The sequence below is a fragment of the Branchiostoma lanceolatum genome, chromosome 2, assembly GCF_035083965.1.
Source record: "Branchiostoma lanceolatum isolate klBraLanc5 chromosome 2, klBraLanc5.hap2, whole genome shotgun sequence".
In the NCBI taxonomy this organism is placed as follows: Eukaryota; Metazoa; Chordata; class Leptocardii; order Amphioxiformes; family Branchiostomatidae; genus Branchiostoma; species Branchiostoma lanceolatum.
In genome coordinates, this window is record NC_089723.1 from 38,964,291 (window position 1) to 38,981,497 (window position 17,207).

Consider the following 17,207-nt stretch of genomic DNA (forward strand, 5'->3'; position numbering starts at 1 on the left):
GACTACGCACGCTACATGCATCACAGAATAACCTTTTCCCTTCCCCCCATTGCCCCTCCAGGAGGTGATGATGGACCACGCGCTCCGTACCATCTCCTACATCGCCGACATCGGCACAATTCTCGTCATCATGGCCCGGCGACGCCCTCCACGACCCCAGCACGAACCCGGCACAGAGGTCACCGCAGGTCACAGGGACAAGAAACAGCACAAGATCATCTGTCACGTCTTCGAAGCGGAGGAGGTAAGACGCTGCTACCGTCTTAAGATGTTGAGAAGCTTAATTTGAGAAAGGAAAGTTTTTATTGAGATGTTTGTATAACCTGCTGGGCGACTAGTCCAGTGATTACACAAGGGAAAACGCAGAGTTTAACAACCTCACGCTACTTTATTGGCAATGATCAAAAGAGACACTGCTCTCACAGGGTCTGCATTGGTGTCTGCCATGAAGGACAAAAAGTACTGGAATTGCTTTATCTAGGTTACCTCACCGGAGAATATTTCTCCGGATGTATGATGATGATGATGATGATGTATAACATTGAGGTCATGAGGGAGGAGGAAAGGTAGTCACAGGTCCCACAGGTTCTGGAGGCTGTTGGTGAGTCTTTGGGCTCTTCATTCTGTGCAAGTCTCCATCATCATTATCATCATCATCATCATCATCCTCTGGTCTCTGAATCTGCAGTCGTAGAAACGTCCTGCAGCTGCATTCAGTCTTTCCTCATCTTCCTCCACTTGGCCTTGCATCCTGCAAGCTGCCTTAGCTCCTGGAGTTTCTTTTCAAGTCTTTATCTTGTAGCAAAATTGAACAGCTGGATGCCCTTAAGGGTCGGACAAAATACATCAATACAAAATAACAAAGATACAGAGATAAAGAACAACACAATATCATCTGTTATGTGATCTTAGAGGCAGAGGAGGTGAGGCACTGCTACTGTTTATTCATTAATTTGTTTTGTTGTTAGTCTTGAATACATATTAGTTGTCTCTTCAGCAGAATTGGGCTGATTTCCAAGGGTGCCCATAACAAGTTAACAGAATACAAACTTAGGAGGTCATAGAGGAGGTCATAAACTGCTTCCGTTAATTCTCCTGGCTTTCACCATTTGAATAGCTTACAAAAATCCATATCACTACTAAAATCAACAAACCCACTTACGATGAAAAACGTGGGTCTCTTCATTTTCCACTGCCTTCAAAAAAGAAGTCAAACCCAACCATAGTCAACCTTAGTTAACTAAGAACTTTGACAGTAGTCTAGATAACTATTTTTGATTCCCATGTATTCCCATGTACTTGTTTGTCTGCAATTAGCCTTCGGGCATGAACTTGCAATAAAGTTATTATAGATGATATAAGTGTAATGAAATTCAACTACTAACATGCCGAAATTCAAACAAATTTATTCAAAGGATCTTGAGTTAAAGCTAGAAACACACAAACACAGATGAAAGCAATACTCCTGCCAGAGGTCCATCACATAGTTAAAAGCTAGCTGACAAGATCTGATGGTTCTAGATGTAAGGGACGATAAGCACTTCCAATTAATTCACACAAAGTCCCGTCAGATTCCTCAAATCTACCGTGAGTTTATGAGATCCCCCGGACTTGAAGGCTATTTCTTGCTCTCTTCTGAGCCGGTGTTAGGTACTTAGTAGTCGGTACGTCCACCACCAGTCTATTGGTCATTTTGTCCATCATGCATTGTCTAGACATTTCTGTCTTCTGATAAGCACTTCCATTTCACAGAAAGCCCAATCAGACTTATCAAATTGACTGTGAGTTTATAAGGTCACCTAGGGACTCAACAAAGGAAAAATAAGTTTTGTCAAGATGGAAGTAGAATAAATATCTGAAAATATCTTAAGGTTCAGATGTACTGGACGATAAGCACCCCCATTTCGCGCAGAGCCGTCAGAATCGTCAGATCCACCGTGAGTTTATGAGATCCCCCCGAAATTCAACAATTTATTTCGTCAAGATGAAGCGAAAATGAAAACCTGACTGATAACAGTCATCTTATGGCTCAGATGTACTGGACGATAAGCACCTCCATTTCGCACAGAGCCCTCTCAGAATTCATCAAATCCACCGTGAGTTTATAAGATCACCCAGAAATTCAACAATTCATTTCGTCAAGATGAAGCAGAAATAAAAACCTGACTGATAACATCTTATGGCTCAGATGTACTGGACGATAAGCACCCCTATCTTGCACAAAGGCCAGTCAAGATTTGTCCAATCCACCGTGATTTTATGAGATCCCCCCGAAATTCAACAATTTAGTTCGTCAAGATGAAGCAAGAATGAAAACCTGACTGATAACAGTCATCTTATGGCTCAGATGTACTGGACGATAAGCACCTCCATTTCGCACAAAGCCCGTCAGATTTGTCAAATCCACGGTGAGTTTATGAAATCACCCAGAAATGCAACGATTCATTTCGTCAAGATGAAGCAAAAATAAAAACCTGACTGATAACATCTTACGGTTCAGATGTACTGGACGATAAGCACCCCTATTTAGCACAAAGCCCAGTCAAGATTTGTCAAATCCACCGTGAGTTTATGAGATCCCCCAGAAATTCAATGATTCATTTTCCAAAGATGAAGCAAAAATAAAAGCCTGACTGATAACATCTTATGGTTCAGATGTACTGGACGATAAGCACCTCCTTTTCGCTCAAAGCCCGTCAAATCCAACGTGAGTTCACTCAGGACTGGCTTCACCTCCCGGCAGAGCCTGATTGGTTTGCCCCGAGCTCCACCCCAATCCATGGCAGGGTCAGACTCGCAGGGAGGGTCACTGGTTAAAGACTGTTGGGTCTCCCTCCCGCTGTGAATAACTTAGAGCTGAGACACAATATGTGCATCACGGGTAGAATTTTTTGTTGTATAATCCAAGGCCACACCAATTGAATAAGGATCACCTTTACAGAAGGAAAACAAATGTTTTTGTTACGTTTCTCCCCCTTTTGCCACATTTCTTCTTCTGTTTTAAGCAAATAAGGTCAATGACCTGCACCAGATGGCTGTCACCATGGTTACTGGTAAAGTAACAGATGCCCTGTGGTGTTCGGTTGCACAATGTAGCAAGTGGCAGGAGAACTGGAGGGGCTGGTCACCTTATATATTAATGTGTTTGAGTAAGAATAAACATATAGATGAATAAATGAATAAATAAATAAATAAGAGCGGTAGTTTGTTAGGCTTGAACATGTGAAGGTAAACTATGTATTTGCTTCCAAATGTTACCTTTCTAGTAAATCGATTAATTCTCTTATGTATTTGCACTAAATGTGGCACTTCAAGGACAACTATAGAAGGGAGCAACTGCAGACCTACCTCAATTGCTAACCTTAAGTTAAGCTATGGACTAGCAACATGAAGTGATGATCGACTCTCAGTGCAACAATACAATGATCCTGTCCTTGGTACTGAAATTGGCATTGTTGTTAAGCTATGCTTTCCACTGATAGAACTTCACCAATATGTGACAGGCTGTTTAGCTTTTAGCCCACAATTTGATTCGTTGGTTCTTGGTATTTTCAAAGATATGTTCAAGTGGACAAATGTAATGAAAACAAAGCTTGAGGACTAGGTTCGTGGCTTGGTTCACTCAGGTTTTTTCAAGCGAATACAGTCCTATTCGATATGCCAAAAATAATTACTCAAGCTACTGGATAAAAGTTCAAGATTCCCCTCCTGCCCTTTGCTTTCATGATGCCGACTTGGATGATATATGTTTCTATTGGAAGGGCTTTTCTGTGATGCTGACATTTGGTACAAACATCACAATGATACAATGACAGTAAAAATTCCCTTGGCTCATAAATTTGCCAACTAAGTAGACAAATCCTTACATCAGTACAGAAATTATTGGCAAGATTTTTATTTTTTTCTTCTTTACGACAGTCATTTGTATCCTGACATCATTTCTTGCTAAGAAGCAAAGAAATCTGTCTGAATTAATCTGTCTTACAAAGATAAGCTTTGGCTTAACAATGTAATCTATCAACAAAAATGACAGTGTACTGGGGCAGAATGGAGTTACTCTCAGATCTGTTTAACAGTATTGAACAGAACACAGTTAAGATGTAGCCTGGTGTGCGCCTAATTGCCAATATCAGATGATGAAGTAGCTCTGATTTCTTTTCTTGAGGATTTCTCTTGTAAAAACCATCTTATCACTGTAATTATGCTACATTGTGCTTTATGAACAAAAATGGTGTGTTTTAGGACGGTTACCAGTTTTGCAATAAAAGCATATACAAATAAATTAGATATTCGTAAAGCCAACTTGCATCTTAGATTTCCTATAGATGAATGTTGAGAATATTGTTTCAGCTAATTAAAGTTTCTGCCAATCAAAGTTTTTGCCAATCGAAATGATTAAAAGCCTCCTTCCTCAATTTATCTGTTCAACTCCGACCTTTGAGTTCTTTTTTTTAGTGTTTTAGTAGAGCAAATGGTAATTGGGTTTGTTTGGCATTACCATTCTTCGTTAACTCTCTGCCCTTTCATCTGCACAATTCTACACGGTTGAAAGAACTTCCTGGAACTTGAAACTCATTAACTTTTTGGTTTCAAGCAGGGTTGTCTATAATTTTGATTTTTTTCTGTCTCACACATTGTTTGGGATTCCATTTAATAATTTTCGTTGTTAGATCTGTCATTTTAAAAACAATACTTTTTCATCAGATTCATGTCATGAAGTTAAATTTTTTGTACAAATGGGGTGAAATTTTGTCGATTCCAACAAACATATTTTGTCCTTGGACAGAGGGAGGGGTCCTGGAGACAGCCCTGGTTTGGTACTACTAGATTTTATTGACTCCATGCCCTACCATTCGTGCAATTTTACATGGTTCACAAGACTTCCTGCAAGTTGAAGCTCATTAACTTTTGGGTTTTCTAGCAGGGCTCTCTTCAGCTTCAATTTTTTTCTGTCCCACCCATTTGCAAGCCCATAATGTTAATTTACCTTGATAAATCTGTCAAAATTTACGAAAGCTTATGAAAGATTAAAAAAGATGCATTTTCATCAGTTTTCTGTCTTGAAGTTCAGAATTTTGGAAGGACAAGGTGACATTTTTGTCCCAACAAATAAATTTCTGTCCCAGGATGGAAGAAGGGGTCCTAGAGACAGACCTTGTTCAGCAGTACCAGTTTTCATTGACTCCTTGCCTTTCCACCTGTGCAATTTTACATGGTTCACAAAACCTGGAAGTTGACACTCATTAACTTTTAGGTTTTTGAACTCTTTTGCTAGATATATATAGACAAAGGGCCACTTGTGGGGTTGAGTAGATCAAATCTAGATGAAAACCAATCAAGAACCATTTGATACAATGCCCCCTTTTCAATAGACGCTGATTGTCGAACGACCATTGAGCGACCAGAATCAGATTTATGTAACCCTTGATTTTATGCACTTTCTAAAAAATATGAGTTGAAAAATGATGAAAACACAAAATGTGAAAAAAAGATTATTCTTTATCTTTGAAATTCATTGAAGGATTCGTCAAATTTTTTATAGCTCTTTGGCAGCAGTCGTGTTCGTCTGTTCCAAGAAGCAAATTTCTGTCCCAGGACAATTTTACATGTACAAAATACAAGATTTCCAAGAAGTTTACACCCATTAACTTCTCAGACCTTTAGCCAGAAAGGGGCCATTTGCGGGGTTGAGAAGATCAACTCGTGATAAAAGCCAATCAAGAAGCGTCTGATGTGAACAGTCGTGTTTGTTTCATGTTGTTCAGGCCAGCAGAAGATTGATGAGGAAGGCAGAAGCCAATTTAGTGTAGGATTGGAAATGGAGTTTTGTAAACTGTTTTGTAGACAGATTGGTACATAGATACACTCAAAGAACTGGCTGAATTACATAATTTTAGGCAAGTTTAAAAACTAGATAGATAAAATCCACAAGTAAGAGAAGGCACGTATGCACCAAATGTTAGAATCATCATACAAGATAATACCCTTACATGGACTTAAGTAATGATCAGACATACACGTCATATTTGGTTACTGTAATTCACTTTATCTTCACGGTAGTAAAATTTCACGGTATAAGGAAAATGGACATTTTCACTGAAATTTAACTTCACGAATTGGATGTGTGAAGGAATCATAAATGATTACAACAGGTTTTTTACTGTGATGAGAAGTTCACAATACAGAGGTGACAGTGAAAACAGTGAACTCCCAGTGAAAGAAGTGGCGTCTGTGTGGCATAGAGGCAGAGCATCTGGCTATGAACCAATGACACCCAGGTTCAATCCCCAGGGGTATACTCAGACATGTCTGGACATGCACCCAGATGTTGTGCCCTTGGGAAAGGCAATAACACATATTTCCCATGTCCTAAGCCCTACGTATACAGTAGGGGTCGGGTTGGCATTAGGGAGAGAGAGAAAGAAACAAGAATTACAGTACTACTTGTGTGGACCTTTGATCCTTGAATCACGGAGCAGGGTGCTGCAGTTAGTAAGTTAACTGCAAGATGGCGCTGGTGAACAGACCACTGATGAGGACCTACAGGTCATGTAAAGTTCAAAGGGTTATTGTTGTCCATGATCTGTGAAATCATTACTTTCGTCAAGAAGGTTGTATTTTGGGCAACATTTGTGTGTGTGTCTGCTGGTCAACATTGGTTTTATATTGTTTCATGTTGCAATTAGCCTTCGGGCAAGAATTTGCAAATAAAAAAATAAAAAATTATTATATTTGGTGTGTTGGTCGGTTGTGACAATAACTGGAAATGAATATCAATTAATATGGCATTATCTTCTTTATCAGCTTCTTTGAATCTCTTTATCAACTTCTTTTCTACATCTCAAGACTTGACAGCATATTTTCACACCAACATTACTTTAGGCTATATATAGCATACCTTAGTGTATGTTGCTTCTGATTTGATATAAGCTCTTTCTTGGTGTGGAATTATCTGTACTTTACCTGCTGTGTCTGCAAAGCTTGTTAAGGACTTAAAAAGCTTCAATGGGCTTTAAGATTTGAGTTTGTCAATGACTTAGTGTATGTTGCTGTTAATTTGATATAAGCTCTGTCCTCACATATCATCTTATATATAGCATATGTTATTGAGCTTGATATAGTAAAATGTTCCTTTATGTTGCTGAATTAGTTTATCTCCAGTGACTGGATAGTTTAAAGAACTTAAAATTCTAAAATGGGCTTCAAAATGGAGTGACTGATGTTGCTCTATTCTTGTTCTTGTCTCTTATTCTTTAGTATATCTATTGTTTTTATTGAGCTTGACTTGGTGGATGTTGCTTTTCATTTGATATAAGCTCTGTCCTTATATGGCCTCTTTCCGTATATATAGCACATGTAATTGAGCTTGATTTAGTAAAATGTTCCTTTATATTATATAAGCTATGGCCTTGGTGCTGACTTTGCGATAATTTACCTCCAGAGACTGCATAGATGGTTAAAATAGGCTCAAATGGGCTTCAAGAATTGATGGATGTTGGTCTATTCTTGCCCTTGATTCTGAAACATGAGTATATCTATTGTTACATTATTAGTGTATGCTTGCTTGATGGTCCATTATTAGTGTACGCTGCTTTTAATTTCACATAAGGCCTGTCCTTTGTGCTGAATGTTCATAAGTCCACCTTCAGTGTCTTCATAGCTTGTTAAGAACATAAAAAAGGCTAAAATTGGCTTCAACAAGTGATAGATGTTGCTTTATTCTTGTCCTTGGTTCTGAAATATGAGTATGTCTATTGTTACATTGTTAGTGTATGTTGCTTGTAATTTGATTTAAGGCCTCTCCTTGGTGCTGAATTTTTGGTAGTTTACCGCCAGTTACTGCAAAGATTATCAAGAACTCTAGAGGCTGAAATGGGCTTAAACAAGTTATGGATGTAGCTGTATTCTAGTCCTTGGTTCTGAACCCTGAGTATATCTATTGTTATATAGCTTGACTTAGTGTAGCTTGCTTTCAAAGATATTCTTATCTAATTCGATATAAGCTCTGTTCTATGTGCCGAATTATAAGTAGTCTGCCCCCAGTGTCTGCAAAGTTAGTTTTAAGAACATACAAGGCTTACTTTTGTAAATGGGCTTCAACAAGTGATGGATGTAGCTGTATTCTTGTCCTTGGTTCTTCGACACAAGTATATCTATTATCTGTGGCTTCATGCTTGTTAGAGCAGAGAGAAGTAACATTATTCCTGAAGACATGATAACTTCCATGTGGGCGTATTGCTCAGTAATGATGGATGATTTCTGGTGTTGTGTCAGTTTTGTCCTTCATGCTCGATCATGAATGTACCTGACAGAAGCTTTGTCAATGTCTTATAAACAATGATTTAAGACTCTTGTACATGTACATGGAACAAATTGATTTTTAGCTTTGTATTCTTTTTGTGTGAAACAGAAAATCAAATCTTTTTCTTTGTAAGACCATGCTAACTTGATTAGAATGGATGACATCTGCCCGCGCATCAATTTTTGTCTGTTTCCAAAAAAAAGTTTGCAACCATACTGTAAGTCGTACATTGAAGCTGTCTATATACAATTATACAAACATATAAAAATTCATAAAGGCAGAATGTCAAGGATTTCTTAGAGCAACATTGCTTATTTTTGTGCTGATGTTTTTTTACCACCTTGCAACGTTCCACCATTTTATATGTCTGTCGGGAACGACATTTCAATACTGATCAGGTATCATTTGGTGACTTCAGCTCTGACCCCACCATCAACAGTGGGGCATCTAATAACAATTTCAACGGAAATTCCTCGACAGAAAGTAGAATGAGCTCCACATGTTTGGTGATGTGCAGGAGAATGATACAAGTTGGCTCCACTGCTAAAGGCCTTTTCTGTGAGGATGATGATAGTGCGTCTTATCAGGCCATGTGTAACAGGAATGTTGTATCTTCTGTCGTCCAGGGTTTTCATCCTAGCCCATAATGGTCACTTGGCTTCTTGCTACCTCATCTTTCTGCGAAAATGTTGGCTTGTTATTCCTCCCATCATGGTAATAGTGGTAACCATCAAAATACAGGAATTTAGGAAAATTGTTTACCTGAAAGCTGTAATTTATAAGCCAAAGCCTCAAAAAGGCTACAGGACTACCTTTATCTTTACCTTTACCTTTTACAATAGAAAAGGTATTGGGAGGAGAGGGATGGGCTCCACCTTCCAATACCGTGCCCTAGACACAGTGGATAGCAACCCACTGCCCCTACGGCCTCAAAAAGGCTATGGGACCACCCTTTATACCAGTTCCCAAGATTGCCTACCAAGGCGTATGATACCCCTTTGAGCATGATGAATGTAAATCACTTCATTAATGCCAGAAGGTGCTGGTTAAGCCCCAGGTCTCCTCCCATGTCGTAACTATGGTGCAGTTTGAACCGAGCACATTTCCATTGATGGCACCGTTGTGCACAGTTTGGTGAGTTGCAGGTTCGTGGCAGCGTGTAATGACGGCCTTGGCACATCAGGGGATACTGTAAATCTCAACATTTTCTCAACGTTTTTTTTCTTTGTTTCTGGTGTTTATGGTGATCTATCTACCATGGGAATACACATTTCCAATGTAGGTTGTTCTCATCATTCTAAAGGTTTCGAAAATGTTAGAATTTAGTAAAAACACTGCAAAAACTGCCTTTCCCTCTTACCCCAAAACAAGACCACCAATGACGACCTTGGTACATAAGGCGATAGTGTTAGGGCTTGAAACCTTTTTGGGGAATAGGTGCACAGTGACAATACAGTTTCTTAGCTTTGAGAAATTGTGATGGACCTAAATTCTGTAACCAACTTCAAAATCTTAAACAAGCAAATATGCAACAAAGATTTTAGTATTTTTTCTGACACTTTGAATGTCAAGATTATGCTGTACACTAGCGTGCAATAGTACCTTACGTTTTTGTACACATTATGTAGGGTACATAATGGTAGAAACAAGACCACAATACGCAAAAATACCAAATATCGTCACAGTCCATTCATAGGTTCTTGAGTTAGGCTGACCCCAAATATCTGGAAACACAGACACACAGACAGACAGACAAAAAACAATATCCCATTTTCCATGGGGGTAAATACACATAGGTCCACAACTACAATTTTGGGTGCACAAAAGTTTATTTGCTTATACTTGTTTGTATTTGACTACCCAAATGCTGTTACTTATTGTTATTGTAGTTGTCCATGTCAGTTGTAATTTTCATTTTCAGAGGCGATTCAGATATTAGCTACTGCTAGAGTGCATCACCTCTGTGTCCTGTGTATTCTTCAATCGATTAATAGAAAAATAAAAAGTGCATATCCACCCAGTATTTCCAGCCCTGATGTTTTAATCCCATCTGTCACCTCCCAATAAAACATACATTACTGCACATCAATGAAGGCCCTCATGCAGAAAACTAGCCTGGCACAACCCTGACACCATAGTTTAACTTGTCAATACATTATCAAATCAACCATTGTCTTGTAACCTCACAAGAGCCACGAAACAAACTTACATTAGGATGATATGTCTTCATTTATCAAATCTCGTTAACGTAACTCCGTATTAATAAAACTTTCATTATCGGTTTGACCGTTAAGCTGAATTATAGATGCCCTCTTGGATAACACGCATAGCCGTAGCACCTCTTACCTCCGTCTGATAGCCTTGAAGATATGAAGAAATCGTCCTGAAGATTGTCCGGCTTTGAGAATTGGGATTCCTTCAGGATAACCATGAAGGACTGTAAATTTTTTATCAGGGTTGGCTTGTGATATTGGTCTCAGGGAGAGATTACCCATTGTGCAGTGAGTTAGGGGAGAGAATGCTCCCGCACCTCGGCCTGTAAGAATGGATGTTGATCGAAATCGGAGGGATCTTACTCAAAAGGTAGTGGATGTCGTCTGACCGTTTCCTAAATCCATCCAGTTTCTTGAGGAACTGTTACCTTGCATATCTTATCATCAAGATCATCAAGATCTTATCGTCCGAACTTCATCCTCACACCTTGTAAGGAGTGATCTAGCTCAGTGTCACTGACGAAAGGTAGCGGATGCTGCCTGAAACGTCTGACCGTTTCCAAAATCTACCCAGTTGCTGGAGGAACTGTTACCTTGCGTATCTTATTACCTGGATGTCCGCACTTCATCATCAACCCCACACCTTGTAAGGAGTGATGTTACTCAGTGTCGCTGACGAAAGGGAGTGGATGCTGCCTGAAACGTCTGACCGTTTCCAAAATCTACCCAGTTGCTTGAGGAACTGTTACCTTGCGAATCATATCATTACCTGGATGTCCAACCTTCATCATCATCCTCACACCTTGTAAGGAGTGATCTTGCTCAGTGTCACTGATGAAAGGTAGTGGATGCTGCCTGAAACGTCTGACCGTTTCCAACATCCATCCAGGTGCTTGAGGAACTGTAACCTTGCGTATCTTATTACCTGGATGTCCGATCTTCATCATCATCCTCACACCTTGTAAGGAGGGATCTTACCCAGTGTCGCTGACGAAAGGTAGTGGATGCTGCCTGAAACGTCTGACCGTTTACAAAATCTATCCAGTTTGTTGAGGAACTGTTACTATTACCTTGTGTATCTTATCACCTGGATGTCCAACCTTCCATCAACATCCTCACACCTTGTAAGGTTGGATGCCTGAAACATCTGACCGTTTCCAAAATCCATCCAGTTGCTTGAGGTTCTGTTAGCTTGCACATCTTATTACCTGGATGTCGAACCTTCATCACCATCCGCACACCTTGCCCTGTGAGAATGGATGCTGATTGAAATCGCCGGTTGACGGATGAGGGCACCAGCATCCCCGCCGAGGTGATGCTGTAAACATGGGTTAGACCATCGCCGTTCGAAGAGGATTCCCTCATCTGCTGCCGCGCCGTACGTCAGACATAGCTGGCTGGTTCCACACTCCATTCCCGCCCCGTCCAATATAGGCCAGCCGCACGTCGGGTCAGGACAGCCATCTGTGATGGGCCGTTATTAACGCTTTTGGTTTGGACGTGCTATTTATTCATATTAACGTCATAACCGTCGCATGGTTTCTATTCGTTCAACAGTGTAAATTCCTTTCTTTAAGATATATGGTATTGTATTGTGTATAGTTATTAAGAGGGTGCTATTTAATTTCAATTTTTGCCTCAGTTAAGGGCATGTTATCATTCATATTTATGTCATTATTATTGCATGGTTTATAATTATATTCAAAAGAGTGGTGTCGGGGCAATGTAGTTTTCTTCATGCATAGTATGTGGCATTATGTTATATTTAATTCTAAAGAAGTCGCCATAATTAATTTTTTTACAATATAGTAAATGTGGCAGGGCCTTTTATGCTGTTAGTCATATCAACGTCATAATCATTGTATGGTTTCTATTCAGCAGAGTTGTGTTGTGTTGAGGCAGTGTAATTCCCTTCATCCATAGTATGTGGCATGGTATCTAATTCTAAAGAAGGCACTATAATTAAATTTTGTACAGTATAGTAAATGTGGTAGGGTCTTTTCTGCTGACTTTAAAGAAATATTAAGAATTGTTATAACAGGCTGCAATTCTTATTACACTAAAGCAATTGAAAGATGGAAAATGCTTTGATATTTTAGAATGCTTTACCCAGTTGAATAGGTCAGCAAAGTTATCAATATACATGTATTGGTGGTGAGATGTTATTCAAACGCTTTGATTTAGGACATGATATTGTTCATATTCATGTCGTAATCATTGCATGGTTTCCATTCAACAGTGGTGTTGGGGCCATTTAATTTCCATTCCTTGGAATATATGGCATTAGAATAAAAAGACTCTTTTTTCACAACCTAGAGATTTATTCCACCGACGTTTCTGTGACCATCTGTCACCTTCTTCAAGGCAATTCAGTGACTTGCCAACCTGATGAAACTATTCACAGATACATGTATATGGCATTATATTGTGTATATTTTTAAAGACGGTGCAATTTATACTTGTATTCAGGAGGGCTCTGGTAAATGTGGTAGGGCCTTTCCTGCAGACTTTAAAGGGGTGATATTACATGTATGTAGTCATACAGTTTTTGAAGATCTCAGGTCTCATATAACTATAACTATATCTAACTATAACTATATATATAACTATAACTATATATAACTATATATAACTATAATGCAGATCTAGAGACATTGACTTTTATGTAAGATACATATGATATGGTATGACAGCAATATAGTAAGATATGCATTAAAACAGATTCTTAAAGACAGGAGAAAATAGGAACAGGAAATTAGATGAATGATTTAGTTCTGCTTCTATATATGCTCCAGCAGTTTCAGCTACATAGAATATAGCACCTGTTCTTTTGATGTCTATATTCATTGTTGCTGCCCATGAGGGCATTATTTCATTTTTATGAAAGTATCATGATATTGGCTTTTACTTGAAAATGCTTTGAAATTGTGTAATGTTTGCTCAAACAGTTGTGGCTTTTAGATGGATTATATTCTATAATGCTATCAGTGCCTCAATGATTCTTTTGCGTTAAACTAATGATTACCAATCAATCAAATGGTTTATTGATAAAAGACGATGCAGTCGAGGGCTGAATTGTGCCTTCTTGTACACAATTTATTAGCGTGCACTTGGTTTGCAAGACATAACAGCATTATTTACATTTTGACGTATATCCAGTATTGTTAAACATAGTGTTGATGTTAATTAGATCACTTCCATCTACTCCTGCCTTTGAAAGTTTTGGCAGGCTTTCCAAAGTCTTGATTTTGTTTTGACCAGTTGAACCCAATGATTGCTCTCATTGCTTTTCTAGATGATTTTGTTCATTTTTTGCAGTTGGAGAGCAAAAATCTATCATTGGTACCAAACAATGCTATGAACTTGAAGTTTTTAGGACTGAAATGGCCATAAAACAGTATGGGTGAAGGGTTGAAGTCTGCCGTCCCTGATTGTACTAGGGTAGAATAATTCCCCACCATTTTCCAACAATTTTATTCTAGAATTATTGTGGATAATGTCAGTGATGTGGCATGACAGTTTCCAATTACTGTGTGTGTTTGATGTGCTATTTTTGAATCAGGCCGTTGTAGTAATCTGTTCAAATTAAGACATAGCAGATGATATATGCTAATTTTCACCCACCTGTGGTTGAGACCCATTCTTTAGATCTCGGTCATCATCATACATGTAGCTTGGTGTTGTTGTTTGATGCAAGGTACATGTATGCTAGATGCAGCATATAACTTCAACCAGTGAGGTTTGGTTTAAACCCTGGTAACCTCAGATACTCGTTTAGTCACGAAAGGCAGCGGATGCTGTCTGAAATGTCTGACCGTTTCCAAATTTCATCCAGCTGCATGCTTGAGTTACTGTACATGTAACTGCTACCTTGCGTATCTTATTACCTGGATGTCTAACCTTCATTGACACTTCAACCTGTGCTTTGTGGGGTTCAAGCAGGTTTGTGCCAAATGAGAGTCTAAGCTTCGTTTCCATGTGAATATCCTTATCATCTTAAGAAGTCCAGATACCTGCCGTAGGGTCTATAATATGTATGTATTGATTGGCAGAAGCGTCTTGAAGCATTGCTTAATCATAGAACAAGATCTGATTTTCTTATGCCAGGATGTTGAACCTTCACATGTAGGTTACGTTGTACAGATGAAATTAATCTAAAGTGGATTTGATGATAGATCTTTAAATGTGACAACTCTCATAATGCATAAATTGGTAAATGCATAAAAGATTGCTCCGTTATTATAAAAGACGACTAGTCTAAAACGCGCATTGTAGCTCCATCTGTTTGTGATAAGATATAACAAGTTGACCTACATTAGCCTTTGCTGTTTTGTAGGTAGAATTTTAGATTTTTCATTTCCATTTTGTAGTTGGTAGTTGACCTCACAAAAGTCACTGTTCTTTTTGTTGCATCTTCATGTATATAGCAAGATATTAGACATTTTTCTCAGTTTGCTTCAATTTTGTATGAACTGAACTTGTCTGGTATGCGCATTTGACGGTACCAGTGGTTTGCAGAATAGACACGGCGTCCTGTATGTAATGTGCATCAGACTGAAACGATAATGTGTCCCATAGCCACCTTCACGTCCAATCCGCAGAATTTTCACACCATATCCACAGGGGCTAAAGTACGGCATGACCAGACCGTGAAGGTTGAAACCTGTTCTTACAGATTATAAAGCCATCCATTCCCCTCCCAATGTGTCGGCTGATGTTGCCAAATGACTTTATCTGTGAAATCGGGTACATCAAGGTCCATTTGGCGTTTTCTTCCACAGTAGCGTGCGTAGTCCAGTGGTTAGTGAACCCTGCTTTTGGAACTAGAGGTTGGAAGTTCACTACTTGGTTGTGTGTTGTTTACCCGACATGCACGCTACTGGAAAGTGTTGCAGTCCTTAGGATGGGACGTTAAGCCGTGGTCCACAGTTTATTGTGCTTGACAAAAAGACTTCAGGGGAACTTCCCTGGTACAACGAACCTGTAAATACTTATTTCTTTCACTCATCGTTTACCATTCTGAAGCCAGGCACTAGTGTCCTGCAATTTCAACAGTCCACAAAAAGACCACAGCAACATTTTTTATCCACTTGATGTCTCAAAGGATACTTATATTTAGGACCAAGGCACTACCAAGGGACGTACCAGGTAGAATAGTAGTTGTATATTTGTGTGTGAAAATGTAAACTAGGTTCCTTTCCTTTCTTTCTTCCCCCAGGCCCAACTGGTTGTCCTGTCTGAGGCTCTGCGTAGGAGAATGCAGTGAGCTAAACTTGTTCAACATCACTCTTATTTTCTCTCACATCTTCACTTCCCTGAGGAAAAGATGGTTAAGCTGCATGTGGTCCGCTGTTCATTGCACTTGATGAAAAGACTTTCAATACAGAATCTCCAGTCTTCTCCATCATGACCAGAGGAAGAGCAGCTCAAATGTTCATTGAGTTCATTGAACTAACCCAGTTTGAGATCACTTTCACTGATTCCTTTCACTTCTCCCTTCCCCCAGGCCCAGCTGATTGCCCAGTCCATCGGCCAATGCTTCCAGGTGGCGTATCAGGAGTTCCTGCGCGCCAATGGCATCACGGAGGACCACCTGAGTCAGATGGACTACCAAGAGATCCTCAACTCCCAGGAGATCTTCCACGAGGATCTGGAGGTCTTCAGCAACTCGGAAAACGCAAAAGAGGTACGTTTGTTTGTTTCTTTGTTTGTTTGTTTGTTTGTTTGATTACAATGGCATCACGGAGGACCACCTGAGTCAGATGGACTACCAGGAGATACTCAACTCCCAGAAGATATTCCACGAGGACCTGGAGGTCTTCAGCAACTCGGAAAACGCGAAAGAGGTACGTTTATTTAGTTTTTTCAAAGTAGTATGTGTAGTCCTGTGGTTAGCTACCTTGTCTCTGGACCAAGAGTTTGGGAGTTTGAATGCTGGCTGTTGGTGCTCACTGGACATACAGGCTACTGGAAAGGGTCAACTCACTCACAGCAGATTTTTCACTAGGATCTGGAGGTCTTCAGGGGAAAGAGGTGCCTTTCCCTTTAGCACAACACTGGGACCTGCCAGGGATTCGAACCTAAAACCTCTAAATTATAAGTGTTCTTAAGTGTTCTTTCCCCCCCCCCCCCCCCACTGCAGGTAGTAATAGACAAGCCCAAGGGTGAGATCATGGGCCTGGTGATCGTGGAGTCGGGCTGGGGCTCCATCCTCCCCACAGTCATCATTGCCAACATGATGCATGGGGGGCCGGCCGAGAGGTCCGGCAAACTCAACATCGGCGACCAGCTCATGACCATCAACGACACCAGCCTGGTGGGGCTGCCGCTGCACACGTGTCAGGGGATCATTAAGGTGAACCATTCTTTCACTCACTCACTCACTCACTCACTCATTCACTCACTCACTCAGTCGCCCACTCACTCACTCACTCACTCTCACTCACTCACTCACTCATTCACTCACTCACTCAGTCGCCCACTCACTCACTCACTCACTCTCACTCACTCACTCATCACTCATTCACTCACCGACTCACACTCACTGACTCATTGTTTCACTCACTCACTCACTCATTCATTCACTCATTCATTCATTCATTCATTCATTCACTCACTCATTCATTCATTCACTGTCTCACTTACTGACACACTCACTTTTGTTACCTTGGCAAAGTTTTTTTTTGTCTGAC

The 17,207-nt window shown here is 39.9% G+C and overlaps 1 protein-coding gene across 3 annotated transcripts in view; it reads left to right on the forward strand.

Moving 5' to 3' along the window:
• LOC136428991 (amyloid-beta A4 precursor protein-binding family A member 2-like) overlaps positions 1-17,207 on the forward strand; it is an 87,078-nt gene that overhangs the window by 64,475 nt on the left and 5,396 nt on the right. For all 3 annotated transcript variants that reach the window (XM_066418861.1, XM_066418862.1, XM_066418863.1), the window contains 3 exons: positions 62-244; positions 16,022-16,201; positions 16,658-16,870. In XM_066418861.1, coding sequence (XP_066274958.1) covers positions 62-244; positions 16,022-16,201; positions 16,658-16,870 — 576 coding nt within the window. The remainder of the gene's footprint in view (positions 1-61; positions 245-16,021; positions 16,202-16,657; positions 16,871-17,207) is intronic.